The sequence below is a fragment of the Nicotiana tabacum genome, chromosome 2, assembly GCF_000715075.1.
Source record: "Nicotiana tabacum cultivar K326 chromosome 2, ASM71507v2, whole genome shotgun sequence".
Classification (NCBI taxonomy): domain Eukaryota; kingdom Viridiplantae; phylum Streptophyta; class Magnoliopsida; order Solanales; family Solanaceae; genus Nicotiana; species Nicotiana tabacum.
In genome coordinates this window covers 88611606-88630666 of record NC_134081.1, presented here as the reverse complement: position 1 = coordinate 88630666, position 19061 = coordinate 88611606, and the positions used below count along the sequence as shown (strand labels likewise).

General features: G+C 34.5%; 1 protein-coding gene across 1 annotated transcript; it reads left to right on the top strand.

The window, feature by feature from the left end:
* The first annotated feature begins 14549 nt into the window (after window positions 1-14549).
* Window positions 14550-18381, top strand: LOC142167172 (uncharacterized). Its single transcript, XM_075227334.1, has 5 exons — window positions 14550-16156; window positions 16245-16266; window positions 16590-17465; window positions 17992-18045; window positions 18178-18381. Exons 1-5 carry the CDS (start codon window positions 14550-14552, stop codon window positions 18379-18381), a joined length of 2763 nt encoding a protein of 920 aa, XP_075083435.1.
* Window positions 18382-19061: the final 680 nt, after the last annotated feature.

Sequence of the window (19061 nt, the reverse complement as noted above, 5' to 3'; positions counted from 1 at the left end):
CTCTCACACAAGGTTAGACAAGTCACTTACCTCGAATTGGATAATTCTTTACTCCGCTATGCCTTTGCCTCGTGAATTGGCCTTCGAAAACCTCGTATCTAGTCACAATTAATTCGATTTAATCAATATAAATTATTGGAATTAATTCCATATAAAAATATAAATTTTCCAACAAAATCCGAAATTTGACTAAAAAATCGCCTGTGGGGCTCACATCTCGGACCCCGACAAAAGTTATAAATATATGAACGCCCATTCAACCACGAGTCCAACCATCCAATTATACCAAATTCCGACATCAACTCGACCTCCAAATCTTAAATTCTTATTTTGAAATCCCTAGGCCCAAATTCACTAATTTCATCTCAAAAATACGTAATGTAGTCAAAATACTCAAGGATAAACCAATATTATTGACTAACAATGATCACAAGTGACTTACCTCAAGTTTTCCGTGAATTCCCTCTGAAAATCGCCCCAAAACCGTGCTTGAAAGTCCAAAAATGAGAAAAACTCTCGAACCCTTCGTTTATATTCTGCCCAAGGATTTTTTTGCATATGCGATGCGCTTAGCTGCATCTGCAGTCTCACAGATGCGAGGGCCTTCAAGCTTTTGCGGACAGCAGTCCGCTTCTGCGATGAGGCCATATGCGGACAGCAGTCTCGCAGATGTAAGGAGTGCGCATATGCGGCCACTGCCTTTCCTAGTCCAGGCCGCATCTGCGACCATTTTTTCGCTTTTGCGGTCGCACACCTGCGACCATTTCTATCGCAAGTGCGATTGTACCAGAACTGGAAAAATTCAAAAATTGCTCCAACTCCAAATTTGATCTGTTTAACCATCTGAAACTCACCCGAGACCCCCGGGACCTCAACCAAATACACCAACAAGTCCTAAAATATCATACGAACTTATTCAAAATCTCAAATCACTTCAAACAATGCTAAAACCACGAATTATACTCCAATTTAAGCTTAATGAAACTTGGAAATTCCAACTTCTACATTCGATGCCGAAACCTATCAAATCAAGTCAGGTTGACCTCAAATTTTGTACACAAGTCATAAATGACATAACAAACATATTCAAATTTTGAGAATCGTATTTCGACCCCAATATCAAAAAGTCAACTCCCTGGTCAAACTTCGAGACTTAAATTTCTATTTTAGCCATTTCAAGCCTAATTTAACTACGGACCTCCAAATAATTTTTCGGATACGTTCCTAAGTCCAAAATCACCATTCGTAGCTATTGGAATCATAAAAATTCTATTCCGGGGTCGTTTTCACATAAGTCAACACCCAGCCAACCTTTTCAACTTAAGCTTTCAACCTTGAGACTAAGTGTCTCAATTCATTCCGAAATCTCTCCGGACCCGAACCAACTACCCCGCCAAGTCACAAAAAGTTATAAAGTACGTAATGAGTAGTAAATAGGAGAATGGGGCTACAACCTTTAAAATAACTGACCAGGACGTTACAAAATCTGCTAACAACACCAACTGCATGTGCAATATCAGGTCTGGTGCATACCATTTCATACATCAGGCTTCCGATTGTTGAAGAATAAAGAACTCTAGCATCTTCTCTTTCTCCTCCACTATTGTAGGACACATCTTCTTGCTCAAATTTAGATGACTAGCAAGAGGTGTGCTGACTGGCTTAGCATTCTTCATGTTGAAGCGTTCCAGTACACATTCAATGTACTTTTCCCGAGACAGCCACAACTTTATCTTGTTCGCTCTCGAACTATCTTCATACCCAGAATTTGTTGTGCTGGGCCCAAGTCCTTCATATCAAATGACTTGGAAAAATCTCTCTTCATCTTTGCGATCAACCCCTTGATTTTCCTACAATTAACATGTCATCCACATACAAAAACAATATAATAAAGTTATTCTCAGAAAATCTTTTAAAGTATACACATGGATCAGAATAGGTCTTTATGTATGTTTGACTTTTCATGAATGAGTCAAACTTCATGTACCACTTCCTTGGTGCCTGCTTTAATACATAAAGACTCTTATTCAATTTGCACACAATGTGTTTCTTTCCAGCTACTTCAAATCCTTATGGATTCTCTATATAAATCTCCTCTTCCAAATCTCCATGAATAAATGCAGTTTTCACATCCAACTGCTCCACTTCATGATCTAGGCTAGTTGCTAAGCTCAAAATTGTTCGAATATAAGTCATTTTGACAACATGTGAGGAAATTTCATCAAAATCAATACCCTTTTTCTGTTTAAAGCCTTTAACTATTAATCAAGCTTTGTATCTGACCAGCTTGCCATTTTCATCTTTCTCGAGTTTAAAGACCCACTTATATTTGAGTGGTCTTTTACCCTTTGGAAGTTCAACCAGCTTATACGTGCCATTTTTCTGTAGTGATTCCATCTCTTCTTGCATGGCTTTCATCCACTAGTTCTTTTCTATATGGGACAACACCTCTTTAATACTATATGGATCCCCCTCATCACTGATGAGGACATACTCTGTGGCAGGGTACATGCATGATTCTACCCTTGGCCTTTCTGATCTCCTCAGAGGTTGATATTGTTCTTCTCTCTAAGTAGGGGCTCCACTTGCCCGACATCATCATCAGGTTGCTCCCCCTGCTCAATAACCTCACCAGGTTGCTCCCCCTGCTCAGAAACCTTGTCGGTCCTATTTTCTGCACTTGTGAGATTGTTAGAAGTATAAGGAATAGTAACAATGTTAGGAATTATGCCATTTTTGGCCTTCTCTGGCATATCATCAGCAGTTCCAACTTTACTTTCTCGGAAGACTATATCTCTGCTTCTGATGACCTTCTTCTTTACAGGATCCCACAATCTGTATCTGAGCTTTTCATCTCCATATCCGATGAATATACAAGGAACAAATGTATCATCCAGCTTTGTTCTTTGCTCCTTTGGTACATGTGCAAAAGCTATGCAACAGAACACCTTCAAATGCGAGTATGACACCTCATTGTTGGTCCAAACTCTCTATGGGAAGTCAAACGCCAACGAAACTGATGGACTCATATTGATCAGGTAACAGGCTGTCTGAACTACTTCACCCCAGAATGACTTAGCCAGTTTAGCCATTCTAAGCATGCTTCTCAACTTCTCCATAATGGTGCAGTTCATCTTTTCGGCTACGTCATTGTGTTGTGAGGTTCCAGGAACTGTCTTTTCATGTATGATCCCATGGCTCGAACAGTACTCTTCAAATTCCCTTGAAGTGTACTCACCTCCATTATCACTTCGGAGACGCTTTAGCTTTTGGCATGTCTCCCTTTCCACCATAGCATGAAACTTCTGGAAAACTTAAAACACCTGATCTTTGGTTTTCAAAATATAAACCCATAATTTTCGTGAAGCATCATCAATAAAAGTAACAAAATATTTGTTACCGTCCATCGATTCAATTTCCATTTGACTACAAATATCAGAATATATCAAATCAAGTATATTCAATTTTCTTTTAGACGATGTCTGAAATAAGACTTTATGTTGCTTACCAAATAAATAATAGTCACAAGATTTTACCGTTATACCTTTGGCATAAGAAATGAGTGATTTACTGGCAAGAATTTTCAATCCTTTCTCACTCATATGACCCATCCTTTTGTGCCACAAATCTGTAGAAATCTCATCTTGTGCGCGTTTAATTCACCTTGGCATATTTCTGTATTTGTTCTGTACAACATGCCACGAGCAACTCCCTTTGCAATCACCAATTATCCCTCGGTGAGTCTCCACTTTTGATTTGCAAAATAGTTCTCGTATGCATCTCGGTCTAAAGCAATTCTCGAGATCAAGTTCATCCGCAAATCAAGTACATGTCGCACATCCTTTAGAACCAATGTGCATCTGACATTTGTCTTGATACAAATGTTACCAACCCCCGCATTCTTTGAGTAACTTGTGTTACCCATTCTAACAGTGCCGAAATCACCTGCTACATATCTACAAAAAAGATCTCTTACCACGGTGGCATGGTAAGATGTTGCTGTATCAACCACCCATTCTGACTCTAGACCTGACAAGTGCATGCATTCCTCATCCTCATTTATAATATTATCATTGTTTTGTACCATGGCGGCTGTATTGTCGTCATTCTTCTGGCCACTCCTTTCACCTTTACCTTCATTGGATTTGGGCAACCTCTTTTGAAGTGACCTAGTTGATCACAATTGTAGCAATTTCTGGCTCTTGATTTGGATCGGTTCTTAGACTTCCCACGAGCTCCGGATCTACCATAGTTGTACGAACTCCTTTGATAACTCCTGCCTTTACCTTATGAGATGTGAGCATGTCCTTGATTTTAAGGCTTATTTGTCATCTTCTCATTGAGTAGAAGAACTGATGTAACATCTTTCAACTCAATGGTAGTCTTTCCATGCAGGATGGCTTTTGCTAGATTATCGTACGAAGATGGCAACGAGTTCAACAACAAGATGACTTTATCTTCTTCCTCGATTTTCACTTCGAGATTGGCGAGTTGTGTTATTAGTCCATTAAACACATTTAAATGTGAGAAAAAATTCGTACCTTCACCCATGTGTAGGGCGTATAGTTGCTTCTTCAGGTATAATTCTTTTGTTAGCGTTTTGGACATGTATAGGCTTTCCAACCTTGTCCAAATGCCACGTGTGGTGTCTTCATCAATGATGTTATTTACCACATCATCTGATAAGTGCAACTTGATTGCACTAACATCCCTTTCATCCTAGTCAGCCCAATCCTCAGCTTTCATGGTATCAGGCTTTTTGGCATCAACATCTAGTACCTTGTGTAATCCTTGATGGATGAGCAGATCCCTCATCCTTCTTTGCCATGTTGAGAAACTGTTATCTCCGTTGAATTTTGCTACCTCGTACTTTACTCCGGATATTTTTTTTTCCACTGAGTATAGTACTATCGATATTAAATAGTACTTCTGTGAGTGACATAACCTGTGCTTTGATACCAGTTATTGGAAATAAATAAATAATATTCACAGTAATAAAAGCGAAATAATAACGTAGCACCGAGATACGATAATTAATAAGAATAAAAGAGTGACAACGACACCAAGATTTTTACGTGAAAAACACTTTTGAATAAAGAAAAAATCACGGCCCCGAGACGAGCAACTGATATCACTATAGAAAGGAATTTTATACTTTGTAGGTCCGAGTGAAATACTCCAAAGACCATTACAACACTCAAAAGAAATAACCCTCTTTTGATATTCCCACCTCACTATAATTTCGCCCACTCTTTATATTTTTCTCACAAACTATTTTCTTATACCCTGTTTGTGAAACCCCACTCTTTCTTTCTCTCTTTGTTGGTGTGTAGAAATGAGAGTTGTAGCTCTCCTTTTATAGCCGAAGCCTCACTCTCTAAAGCCTACTATATTTGACAATTTGCACACGCCTTTCCTTCTTTTTCTTCAATGTTGACAATTCAACAAAATTGGCTACCAAACCAAAGAAATTCAACAAAGTTGGCTACTAAACCAAAGAAATTCTCAGCCAAATATTTTCCTTAGGCACATTGTGTACGGTCAAAATCGATCCTCAGTCATAAAGACCGGTCGAGACAATGACGTTTCGATCGGAGGATATCTACATGATGAGCTAGGTCGAATTCCGAAGTAGGGACATCGAGCTTCGAGCCAATAGACCCATCAACGACAAGACTCAGTATCATTATCGAGGCCATATCCAAATCGAACTACGAGACAATTCATAGTTCATCGAAGATGCCTAGACCGACCAACACTCACCCCGAATATCGATGCCCCTAGGCAGAATCGAGCTCGAACCAAGACCGGGGGCTCGATCTAATACCAAGCTCGAGCCAGTACCAAGCTCGCAGACAAGAGCCGTTACAACCACACCAAGGGAGAGAATCTTGGCGAGAACCGAGGAAGAGACAAATCATCATGGGTCCTCCATTATATGCATTATTTTATTATGTTATTATAGATAAAGCAATGACCCTCTATTATAAAAGGGAGCATCCCTGTAAGCTAAAGGCAGATGGCAATTAACACATCCTTTTCTCACATATATTGAGATTTCTCTGTGCTTGTTTCGTCTCAACTTATTCAATTTCCCTGTTCATCATCCCCATTTTCATAGTGAAAATTTTAGTATTGTTATTTTTGTATCAAAGAAATTTGCGTATCCTTAGAACCATACCTAAATTTAACGTTATCTGATTTTTCGGGTAAACACACATGTCTATTACTTTGACTTTTGAATGAGATTGACCCATCAGTTGAGACGGGTATTGTGTAACCAATCTTGATGCATAAAAGATTGGATGAACAACATGCAACTTTGAAGTAAGGCTAGTCTGTAGGGCACTTTACCAATTTTTGGATAGATCTCATAAGGTCCTATAAATCTTTAGCTAAATTTGCTTCTTTTTTTAAATTCCATTATACATTTTATGGGTGATACTTTCAAGAACACATAATCGTAACATAATTGTCCTCCGTGAAGCTAAACTCGTGATGTTGCTTGTTTGAATAGGACTTTTGAGTGGTTTTAAGCCTTCTTGACTAGGGGTGGGCTAATTTGGACAAAGCCGAAATTCAAATCGAAACCGTTTTTTTGGATTTTTGGTTTGGGTTATGGATTGGATTTTGGATTTAATTATTAAATTTTTTGGATATTGGATTTGGTACTTAGAATTTTTTGATATCCGAAAATCCAAATTTTTTATACTTTATATTTAGTCCATTATCCATATGCCAATAATAATAAGTTCAATACCCTACCCATTAGATATTATCTCATATATTCAATATTAATTACTAAGTTATTGTCAGAATTTTTATTTGGACATGATTTTACTGTTGATACTTCTTATCGGCCGTATTAATGTCTCTGTTGCATTTTCTTGATAATTTCATTATGTGAATACTTTATTTGGATGATTGCGGTGAGAATGAGAAACTTTCATGCAATTTAATATAGTACTTCATTTGGATATTCATTTTTGTAAAAAGAAGAAACATCTCAACTGATAAACTCAAAATAGAAAATCCAAAATAACCAAACCGATTAATCTGAAACTGAGCTTATTTGGATTGGATTTGGATTGTCATTTTTTTAATCCGGAAACCGAAAATCCAAACTGAAATTTTCGTATCTAATCCGAACGCCCACCCCTATTCTTGATCTCGTTAATAAGATCCGATTAATGCTTATTTGTGGGGTATAAAAGGGGTTTTAGGATACTATTTCTAAAATTCTTTAGAGGAAAAAGTGGTAGAGAAAGATTTTAAGTAATAAGTACGCAGTTCATGTATTGTCCTGCTGACTATCACGTAAACTAAGAAAGCATTTGTTTCTTAATTAATTTTTGCCAAAAAATTTCAATTAATCAGCTAAAGAAGGCTCAACGGATTAATCATATTAAGGGTACTAAAAATTAAATTTCGGAAAAGTTCCCATTGGCTATTTTCAAAACTTTCCCATTTGTTTACCATGTGGCTCATGTTTTGGTTTTAACAGGTCGTGCATATTGATCAATAATAATACTCATGTATTGGTAATATTGAAAAATAGTTACTTAATAATAAAAATAAAATTGAAAGAAATAATTAATCTCTCGTGTCCAAGGACGGCTCAACGCTATTGGTAGCTTAAAGCTAAATCTTAATAAGAAGCTTTAATTTTTTTAAACAAATAAATAATTTTCCTATATATTTTAATTTGAAGTTTAATATTACTAACTTTTTGAGATGCAAATTATTAATATTTTTTTTATAATCGACTTATTCTATTAATTATTTTTTCAATTGATAACATAGCGAATCTCATATAATTTCTCATGAGACAATGTTGATTTTAGGTAAAAATTTACGATTTAAATTTAGAAAAACTTCTTCTTGCATATGCGACTATTATAGGAGCATTAATATTCTATAAGGAATGCCCGTTTCCGATGTCTTGTGTGATAAAAATGTGCCACTAAAACTTAAAAGTAAGATCGACTATGTTATATGGAGCAGAGTGTTGGCCAGTTAAGAACTCTCATGTCTAGAAAATAAAAGTAGCTTAAATGAGAATGTTGAGATGGATGTGCGGGCATACCAGATGAATGAAGTTATTCGAAAAAAGATGGAAGTGGTCCCTGTTAAGGATAAGATGCGGGAAGCGAGACTAAGATGGTTCGGGCATGTGAAGAGGAGAAGCAGTGACGCCTCAGTTAGGATGTGTGAGAGGTTGGTCATAGTGGGTGTGAGGCGGGGTAGAGGTAGGCCAAATAAGTATTGGGGAGATAGGAGAGTGGAAGTCGAGAATTATGGTAGAAGACTAGTAGGTAGTCACGCGTTTTGCTCTTTCTTTCTTAGACCAGTAGCACTAGTGTTAGTATGGTATCCCTTTACTCGTAGATTACTATCTTTACCTATTGTTTGACTTATATTTTCCGCCTTGATTTTCTTAATATCTTATAGTTGTTGTTACTACTTGTGGCAGATGCTTCATTTCATCTACTCTTTAGCCAAAGGTCTATTGGAAACAGTTTCTCTGTTCTCCTAGGGTAGGGGTATGGTCTACGTACACATTATTCTCTCCAAACCCTTTGTGAGAACTCAATGTGTTTTTTGTTGTCGTTGTTGTTGTTATTATTATTATTGTTGTTGTATTCTATAAGGAATACATCTAAAAAAGGAATCAAGTCGTGTTATCTGATTGATTGAGTCTGTTGACTAGAGAATTTATCTTCTACCTGTAGTATTTTTAACACTTTTAGTTTGAAAAATAAGTTTAAACTATTAATATGACTACTATATTTTAAAAAACTTTCAAGGTTAAAGCAATATTTTTTCAGATAGAATTTTTTTTTCATTACATAGAAAATTAGAAAATATTTTTATATGCTTTGAATTATTTAAATTTCAATGGGCAGCATCAGTAACAAATTTTCTTTTCCTTTTTCAAGTATTAATTTATTTTAAGATACTCAACTTTTTTAAAGAAAAATTAATTTCTAAAAGTACCACCACTAAAAATGGTGTGTGTGCCGTCATTGCTCTTGATTTGCTAAAAAGATATGTAAAAGAATGTTTTTTTTTTTAGTAATACTGAAAAAGTAAATGTAAGAATAACAAGAATCTTTAAGAAATTAAATATAAAAAAAAAAAAAAAAAAAAAAACAAGATCCAATTATATCTCGACCAGAAAAACGCAGCAAGAGAAATTGAAGTTAAGACTTTAGTCTTTACCTGTACATGAAACTAATGAATAAGAGTAATACGGAACCAATTGGAGTATTAAACAAAATGAACGAGTCCAAATGGCGTCATTTACATGGAGCAAGTGAATTAGTCCTGCCATTAGCAAAAAAAAAAGAAGTGAATTAGTCCTGCCGACTGCTAATAGTATTAATTAATTATGTTAACGCTTTGGGATTGTCGCTTATATAAAGAAAAGGAATTAAATACTGGCCACCCCATTTTGCTGACACATTGAATAATGGTAACATCACGAGTCATGACTTCGCTTCTTGGCTCTTGCAATTTCCCCTTTTCGAATAGAGTTGGTGAATATGTAACTTGAGTACAGGATTATACATATATTATATGTCCGTTCATTATTTTAATTTAATCGATTGCAATCAACTATTTAGGTTAATTCTTTTATTTTTTAATGGTGGTCTCTTGGCAACTTGTCAGCACTTTACTTTATAAAATGTGGAAATGGACATGCCAAAGACATCATCAAAGAACTTAAACCAAGAGCAACGAGAATGGATATGGCGAGCTAGCCACTAGCTCTTTTATGATAGTTGTAACTTGTACGGACTTAATATAAACATGTAATATTAAAAAGGATATAATTCGAGTTAACAACAACAATTGAGTCCGTAAATCTTGCCAAAAGGCTAAATCTGTCCTCGTATCTTCAACTTAAAAATGAAAAGAAAAAGAATGGAGGGACAAACATCAATGTCAAAGAGTTAGTTTTTGGTTTCTTACAATGTGCTCCATTGATGGCTGAGCCTGAGACAACTAGCATAAGTATTTTTCAGGAAAAAAACAGATAAGAGAAGCCCAGATTAGAAAATGCTGGGCTATGGAATTTGGGTGGGGTTTTTAGTGTAGCTCTATCGGACCTAAATTTAGAGATTTCTCCAAGACCCAAATTAAAATATTTTTGGAAAAATGACACTATATAACCACTCTCAAAATAATAGCCGCAAAATATATACTTTTTGTATATACACATTTTTTTAATGTTATATACAAAAAATATATACTTTTGCAGCTAACGATGTAAATAGTTTCAGTTTGCGGGCTAAAAGTGATCTTTGCCCTAAATATTTACTGTTCTCCTACTTCCTTTCACCTCCGAAAACTGCAATTATCTTCATCTTTCTTTCTCTCGTTATATTCCCCCTTTTCTATTTTCTCATGTTGTGTTAATTCCTCTTTCGAATTTGCTTGTTATTGAAGATCATAAATTTCGACTTTGTGCTGTATATGCATCTTATTTTTACGTTCTCAATCTAATTATTCATTGCCAAGTATACCGATAACGTTGCCATAGGTGGCCTACCTTACGAGTTCAATTATATCTATTAATAAGATAAGATGGTTACATGCACATGGCCTAATTATATATGTCAATGAAGGTATATATACTACACCTTCGATTTTATTTTATATTATTGTGTTTGATTGAAAACGAATTTAACTGAGAAAAATATGATTTTCGGCACATATAAAAAATTCCGCAATTAGGGTTATACAACCATACCACAAAATGACATATTTTCTAGAACTTCGCCTATTGGTGGAATCAACGACATGTAAGGATAATTTCGTTAGTTTGTGAAAATGGATAGGTCTTAAGAGATCAATAAGCGGTAATGCTTCTATTATAATAAAATATTGTAGAGAGTCAATGGAATAAAGTGTTTAGCAAATCTTGGAAAAACTAGCAAAAAATATTCCAATAATGGAGCCCAAAATATTACCGAAACTAGAAACTTGCATCACCCACATTGTTCATCATCAGTTTGTTGTAAAGAGCTTAAAAGGAAAAAAGAAATGGTATAATGGAGAAAACTCTAGTGGCCTAGTGGGTTTGTGAGTAGTGTGATGGAAAGCTAGTAGATTAAATAATCTATTTATATATATATATTTATACTATATTAAAAGTCTTTAACGAAATATCGTTTGTCTTTTTTTATCCTTTAAAAATAAATTTTATATTGGATAAAATAGTAATTTAAGTTATTTTCCTAATATTTTGGACTTTAAAGGTAGCTAAAATTTGGTAATCAAAATCATTCCTTATTTAAATTATGTAAAAAAATCCTAATATTTAGAAATTTAAACTCAAATCAAAGTTTACTTATATAGACATATAACGAAGGCTAGGACGACAAAGAGAAAAAGCATTACCCGTTGGACCAAGTACAATCTCCTTTTTGGATTTTTTACATGCTTGATCCTTTTTTATCTATTATTTAAAAATATAACATCATTTAAGATGTATTTGTGAAGTGCCATCTTATTTTAAGATGTATTTTTAATGTATATTTTAAATATATTTTATATGTCAAGTGCCATTTTAATTCAATATGTATTTTTTATGTATATTTTTTTGTATATTTATATGCCATCTTAATTAAATTTAAGATATTTATTTTATGTATATTTCACATGTCTAAGTGTCATCTTAATTGAAAATATATTTTTTATGTATATTTTTTGTATATTTTATGTGGTAATTCAATATATATATTTTTTTATAAACGTTTTGTATATATTAGCGTATATTATTATCGAAGTAAGATCTTTATGTTAAGAAAGGAAGAAAGAAGGAAGAGAAAAACTTAAGAAAGATAATTAAAAAGAAAACGAATGGAACAAATTTAGAAAATATATTGGCTTCGGCAGAAAACAAAATTAAGAAGATGAAGAAAAAGAAGGAAAGCTAATAGATAAAGAGAGAAAAAAGGAATGATTTTTGTACAAAGAATTATTGACTTTCCATTCAAATTGCTTATGTTTAGGGATTAATAATTAATATTCCTATTTTAATGGAACTGTGTACTACAAATATAAATATTTTTCTGCTACAACTATAATATTGAGTTTCCTGCTAAAACTTTTAAACTGTGACAATTATGTAAAGTTCCCAATCTTTTTCTACAATTACTGTAAAAGTTAAAAATTATACATATGCAACATTTGTTACGGACTATTTTAATGCTTATTAGTGAAACTTTATGGAATGCTAGATGCTAAAGGAATGATTCAATTAACAAAATCTTATAGATGCTATAATTAAATGTCGTATCAATATATATTTTTTGGGTCAAACATAGTAATAATATGGGATTCTGTGACCAAGATTTAAGTGTTCTATCTTAGCCAATAGCTTCTTAATCATTCCATACTAGAATTATTCAACATAATTATAATATCTTTCATATTAATTATTTTAATATTTAGGACCTGAAAATTAACTAAGATTTTTTTTTTAATTTGAATTATGTAGAAATTTTCACATCAGTACTTTAAATAAATTAACTTTTAATTACCTTATATAATTATTTTCTTATTTGAACGATGTAACATAATTATAATCTCTTTTAAGTTATAATTAAATACTTAAAATTTAGAATGAGCTTATATTAAGAATTTGAATCAACAAAAAAATAAATTAGTTCTTTTAATGTTAAAGCCAAATAATTAAGTCTAAAAATCCACTGCAATTATTTATCATATTTATCGTATAACTAAAATTATTTTTCAAGTTGACAAAACTCTTAGGATGCCTAAATTGGTTTTCATAAAAATAGTATTAGCAGTGAAAGAAAAAAAAAGAAGAAAAATTAACATGAAAGGTTTTATAGAAAAGCCTTTTTAACTAAAATAATTTTGATTTATTAAGGAGTATAAAATCATTAATATATTAAGGAGTATAAAATAATTTTTATTTTATAATACAAACATATTATATTTAATAGGAGTAGTACTTACACGATTTTCTAAAAAGTCAGTATACTCACTGACTTAGGTATACACGCGCAAACTTTTGATAAGACTAGTAAATAAAAAAGTTAGAGAAGAAGCACTACACAAAAGAAAAATTATATTCAATTGTCTCATCAAAAGTTTTATTTCTTCTTCAAAATTGACTTAATTCTTTTATTAGGGATTAATTTCCAGCATCAGTGAGGTCTCAAATATTCTCCAAGCAAATACGTGCTACTACTTTTTAGAACAGAAGTAAACAACTATGTTTGATTGCATAATTGCTTAATTTACTCCGTAGTTTTAGTCTTGTTTGGTTGGTTTTTCTACCGCGTACTTAGGAAATTATTTTTGGAACTTGATTCATGCATATCAAACCATATTACTTTATCACGATTAAGTGATAGATTGATTTTTTTTTTTTACTATATTAATCAATCATTTTTAATTAATAAAAACATTTATTGTTTTAGTATATGCATCGAATGCAAGCAAGTGTTTTCTTACTTGGACGCTTTTATTCATTGGGATGATGTTGATTGGTATATTTTCTTGGTCTGTAAAGAAGTATCAAAGCAAAGGCGAAGTACATCCCAACAAGTACTAGTGCTACTCCTCAAGTACTATTGTTGATAAAGAATGGTTGAGTTTCTTGAGCAAAAGTAGAACTATCTTACCTCTTGCATTTGAGCTGAAAATAAATTTAGTTTTATGAATTGGCAAACGCATTAACAACTTATATCATTATCTTTGAATTAGTTAGTTCAAGAAGAGAGATCGTCAATGATTATGTCAAATAGAGAACAAATTAAGGTATGCATAGGGGGACGCGCTCTATATGAACATGTCAAGGGCCGTGTATTATTGTTCTGATGAAAACATCAATTTTAATACATTTTTTCATTATGTATTGAGACAATAAATAGATTCCTTAAATCTAACCATGTGTAAAGCTATTGAAGATCAGAACCCCATATTAATTCAAAGGATGATGAAGAAGGTAAGCATACAAGAGAGAAAAAGAAGTGAGAAAAAGAAATGTACGGTTTCGGAGTTTCCGAAGAGAGTTTCGAGTTTATGAATGAAGCAATCTTGTTGAGATATTAATTTTAATTTATGAAGTGCTATATGTCAAGATCATGAGCATTGATGCAAATTTCTTAAGATCAGATCTGGCACGTTGATTTGAGAAGAGAAGGCTAAATGCTTGCCATTCATTTAGCAGCTCTCATTTCATATGAGGAAAGAGAATTAGAAGCTTCCAGACGTAAATAGCACATGCACACACATTATAAAGAATAATTTATGTTAGTTAGTTACACAATTAGCCAATAGAAAATAGTAGAAGTATATAAGAATATTTATTTACATTCTTTTGTATCTACAACATAGACCTGTATATAAGGAGGAGAGTATTGTGAATAAAATTATAAGGAGAAAATTTCCATAATTTCAGTATTTTCTTTCATGGTATAAGAACAGATTTAGCTCGATCCATTCACAAATTTTCTCAGGCCTATATCATTTTCATTTTAGTTCTATATCTATCTGTGGATTGAATCATGTTTGGTACAGAAGCTGCAACTGCTATTTCTGTTTCTGGATCCACAAGCAGTGGAGTAACTAATGACTCCAATCACCCTTATCACTTGCACTCTTCTGATACTCCAGGAATGGCTTTGGTGAGCTCACCATTTGATGGAAAAGGATTCCCAAGATGGAAGAGATCTGTCCTCATTGCAATCTCAGCCAAGAACAAGCTTGGCTTCATCAATGGAATTTGTGATGAACCAATAATGGATGACAAGGATTATTTATTGTGGAACATGTGCAATTACATGGTCAACTCTTGGTTGCTCAATTCTTTGACCAAAGAGATAGGTGACAATGCCATCTACTCAAGAACAACTAAGGATCTTTGGAGCAGCCTAGAACACAGGTTTGGGCAATCAAGTGGAGCAAAGCTCTACCATCTGCAGAAGGAAATTTCAAAAATAATTCAGGGAAACAGCAGCATTTTAGGTTATTTCACTACTCTCAAGACACTATCGGATGAACTGGACTCCCTTAACTCACACTTAGGGTGCACTTGTGCATGTAACTGTGATGGTAAGAAGAAGATGACTAAATTCATGAAAGACCAAAGGTTCATTCAATTCCTAATGGAGCTGAATGTTGCTTATGCACAAGCAAGAGGAAATACTCTCATGCTCAGTCCTATTCCTGGCATGGATCAAACTTACTCCCTGTTGCTACAAGATGAGACCCAAAGGGAGATCTATATGAGCCTACAATATCCTATTGATGGGGCTTCTTTCATGGTAGGAACACATAATAAATTCTCACAGAAAAACAACCAAGTGCAAAAAGGGTGGAATTCTCAACAAAAATCAGGAAACACACAATATAAATCCAAGCCAAAGAAGTCTAAGTTTAACCCTAATGTTACCTGTAGCCATTGCTCAAAGATAGGACATGTAAAAGCTGATTGCTACAGACTTATAGGATTCCTTGATGAATTCCAGTTTACTAAGGGTGGAAATTTTCAAGGAACAATAAAATCAAATGCAGTAGTAGCAGATCAGCAGGGTGATGGAAAGTCTGGTGACAACAATGAAAGAAATCCAAACAATCAGATACAATTTTTCAGTAAAGAACAGGTTTCTGAACTGGTCAACATAATTAGACAGGTGCAAGTTGGAAATACAAGAAATGAAACCTTAGAGATTAGTGCCAATGTTGTTGCCGGTACTATTCTTAAATATTCAGGGACATGTCTTGTTGTTTTTAACACTAAAACCTGGATAATTGATTCAGGTGCTTCAGAACATATGTGTTTCGATTTCAATTCTTTCCTAACTCTGTCTCATTTACCTGTGCCTTTACATATAAGTTTGCCTAATTCTTTTCAGCTTTTTGCCACACGCATAAGAAAGGTTTGCATTCAGCCTGATATGATTCTAGAAAGAGTTCTTTATGTTTCATCTTTCAAGTATAACTTGTTGTCTGTTCATAAGTTATGCACTCAATTCAATTGCATCATCAACCTTACTTCGAGTGAATGTCTATTGCATGTTCCTTTAATGAGGAGGGGACAAGCTTTTGGTGAAGTAAGAGATGGATTATATCTACTCCAGCCTAAAAGTCTAGAATTCTATTTAGTCAAAATGTAATTTTCATTCCAAAATGAAGTGATTCCAGTTTAGTGCCTAGTAAAGTTTCCTTTTCAGTTCTAGTTTTTGCTAATGCTGTTTCAGATGTAACTCAATGGCATGTCAGGTTGGGGCATCTACCCATTTCAGTAATGAAGAAATTGAGTTTTGTTCATTTCCCTTCAAATTTTAATGATGTGTGTGAAATCTGTGCTAAAGTAAGGCAAACTAGGCTTCTTTTTTCCCATTAGCCAAATCAGAACAATATCTACCTTTGAGCTAATTCACATAGATACTTGGGGTCCTTTTAGGACTACTACATACAATGGTTACAACTATTTTTTGACCATAGTTGATGATTTTAGTAGGGCCACTTAGACCTTTTTACTAAGTACCAAAAGTAATATTTTTCTAGTTTTAAAGTCTTTTCTCTGTATGGTTGAAAGGCAGTTTAATCGAAAAGTAAAGAGGGTGAGATCAGACAATACTTGGGAATTGGAAAAGGGAACACAAGAATCTAGATTCTTTCAAGAACAGGGGATTATTCATGAAACCTCTTATGTAGCTACACCTCAACAGAATAGGATAGTTGAGAGAAAACATAGACACCTTCTGAAAATTGCAAGAGGATTACTATTCCAATCCAAGGTTCCTCTTCAATATTGGGGAGAATGTGTTTTAACGACAACAATTTTAATAAACAGGTTCCCTTCCAAGGTGTTGAAAGGCAAGACACCACATGCAACTTTATTTGGGAAAGAACCTACGTATGAGGTTCTAAGAAGTTTTGGTTGCTTGTGCTATGTGTCCACTTTATCTCAGAACAGAGGGAAAGTTGAACCAAGAGCTAAGTCTTGTGTATTCTTAGGGTATGCACAAGATCAAAAGGGATACAAGGTGATGGACATAGATACAAAAAGAGTATTTGTTTCCAGGGACATCAAATTTCATGAAGAATTGTTTCCCTTTCATTCACCACATTCCTCCACATATTTTCTTTCTTGTTCTAATTCCACTAACCATAACTTCGCACCAGATATACCAACAACCAATACCCCATCTCCAGTCCCCAATATTGAACCTCCTTTACATGATCTGCAATCTGTTTCCTCACCATATTCACCTATTTCATGCACTCCTTCAACACCTATTAGGACATCTAGTTCTAGTCATGCTTCACTCGGAGTTCCACACTCTTCACCCTATCATGAAACTGACCTTACACCAATTCCAGGTAAGTCTTATACTCTTTCCTACTCACCTGTTCACACAATATCCAGAAATGTGATTCCTACACCTCCACCACCTATCAGGAAGTCTGACAGCGTTTCTCAAAAATCTACTTATTTGAAAGACTGTGTGCAATGCTATTATTCTCTCCGATCTCGCTGGTTCTTGTTTCACTCATCCTGCTACACCTAATATTTTCTCCTTTGGAGCTCTTTCTGCTACCAATCAACAACTTGATCAATCACTATATACTACATCTGAACCTAACAGCTATGCCCAAGCTTTCATACACCCAGGATAGAAAGCAGCTATGGAAGCAGAGATTGCAACATTACAATTAAACCGCACTTAGGATGTGGTAGATTTGCCTCATGGGAAGAAATCTTTACCTTGTAAATAGGTGTACAAGGTAAAGCATCACTCAGATGGGACAGTGAAAAGATTGAAAGTTAGGTTAGTAGTCAGGGGGGACATTCAAAGAGAAGGGATTGATTATTTTGAAACCTTTTCACTAGTGGTCAAAATGACTACCATAAGGTGTCTTTTGATTGTGGTTGTAAAGAAAGGTTGGAGGGTGTCACCACTTGATGTGAATAATGCATTTCTCCATGGAGAATTGTAGGAAGAGGTCTATATGAAATTCCCTGCAGGTGTTCTTCCACCTAAATCAAATCAAGTATGTCTCTTGAATAAGTCTATTTATGGGTTAAAACATGCATCCAGATAGTGGTATGCCAGACTTGCAGGAGCTTTGAGTTTTAAAGGTTATTCTAGTTCATTCAATGATTATTCTCTTTTCTACAAACAGAATGGAGCTCTTGTTTCTATCCTAGAAGTATATGTAGACGATATCCTACTCGCAGGGGATGATGCAATAGAGATTGAACAAATTACTATTTTTCTTAATTCAGAATTTAAAGTCAAACACTTAGGAGATATTCATTATTTCCTAGGCATGGAAATACTAAGAGAAAAGCAGGGGTTCATTATCAACAAAGAAAATTTACCTTAGAATTGCTACTGGAGTCCTATTATTCAGGAGGACAGATTTCTTCACCTCTTGACCCTTCCACTAAGCTTCAAGCAGATTCGGGGCCACAATTGGATAACCCAAGCCTTTATCGCCATCTAGTTGGTAAGCTTAACTATTTGACGAACACTAGACCTGACCTCTCATTTGTTGTTTTATCTCTGAGCCAGTACATGCAAATGCCCTGTCTTTCTCATTTTTCTGCTGCTCAACATGTGTTAAGATATCTCCGCACAGATCCCTCACAAGGAATTATTTTATCTTCACACCCTTCCTTTGATTTGTTGGCCTTTTGCGATGCTGATTGGGAGGACTGTCGCAATTCTAGACGATCAGTGAAAGGGTTCTTCATTACTCTTGGAGGTGCGCCTATTTCCTGGAAATCTAAGAAGTAGGCTTCCATTTCTTTGTCCTCTGCTGAAGCTGAATATCGCTCAATGCGTCGAGTAACGACAGAAATCACTTGGCTCATTCGTCTTTTGGGAGATCTCACTGTCCAGCCTACCTTACTAGTGCCTATTGTAAAGCCCCGTTAAAATTTCCTAATGATTTAATATTTTAAAGTGCGACAAAGGTATTCGGGAATAACGTATTCGAGTATCAAAGGAGACCTATGGGGTGGAACGACATTATTTGAACATCAAAAGTGTTTCAACGACCCT

Excerpts from the sequence above, each read along its gene's own strand:
- LOC142167172 (XM_075227334.1), top strand. The coding sequence starts at position 14,550 with ATGTTTGGTACAGAAGCTGCAACTGCTATTTCTGTTTCTGGATCCACA. Across the intron at positions 17,466-17,991 it reads CTATCAGGAAGTCTGACAGC|GAAGAGGTCTATATGAAATT; the intron begins GTTTCTCAAAAA and ends GGAGAATTGTAG. Across the intron at positions 18,046-18,177 it reads TTCCACCTAAATCAAATCAA|AATGGAGCTCTTGTTTCTAT; the intron begins GTATGTCTCTTG and ends TTCTACAAACAG.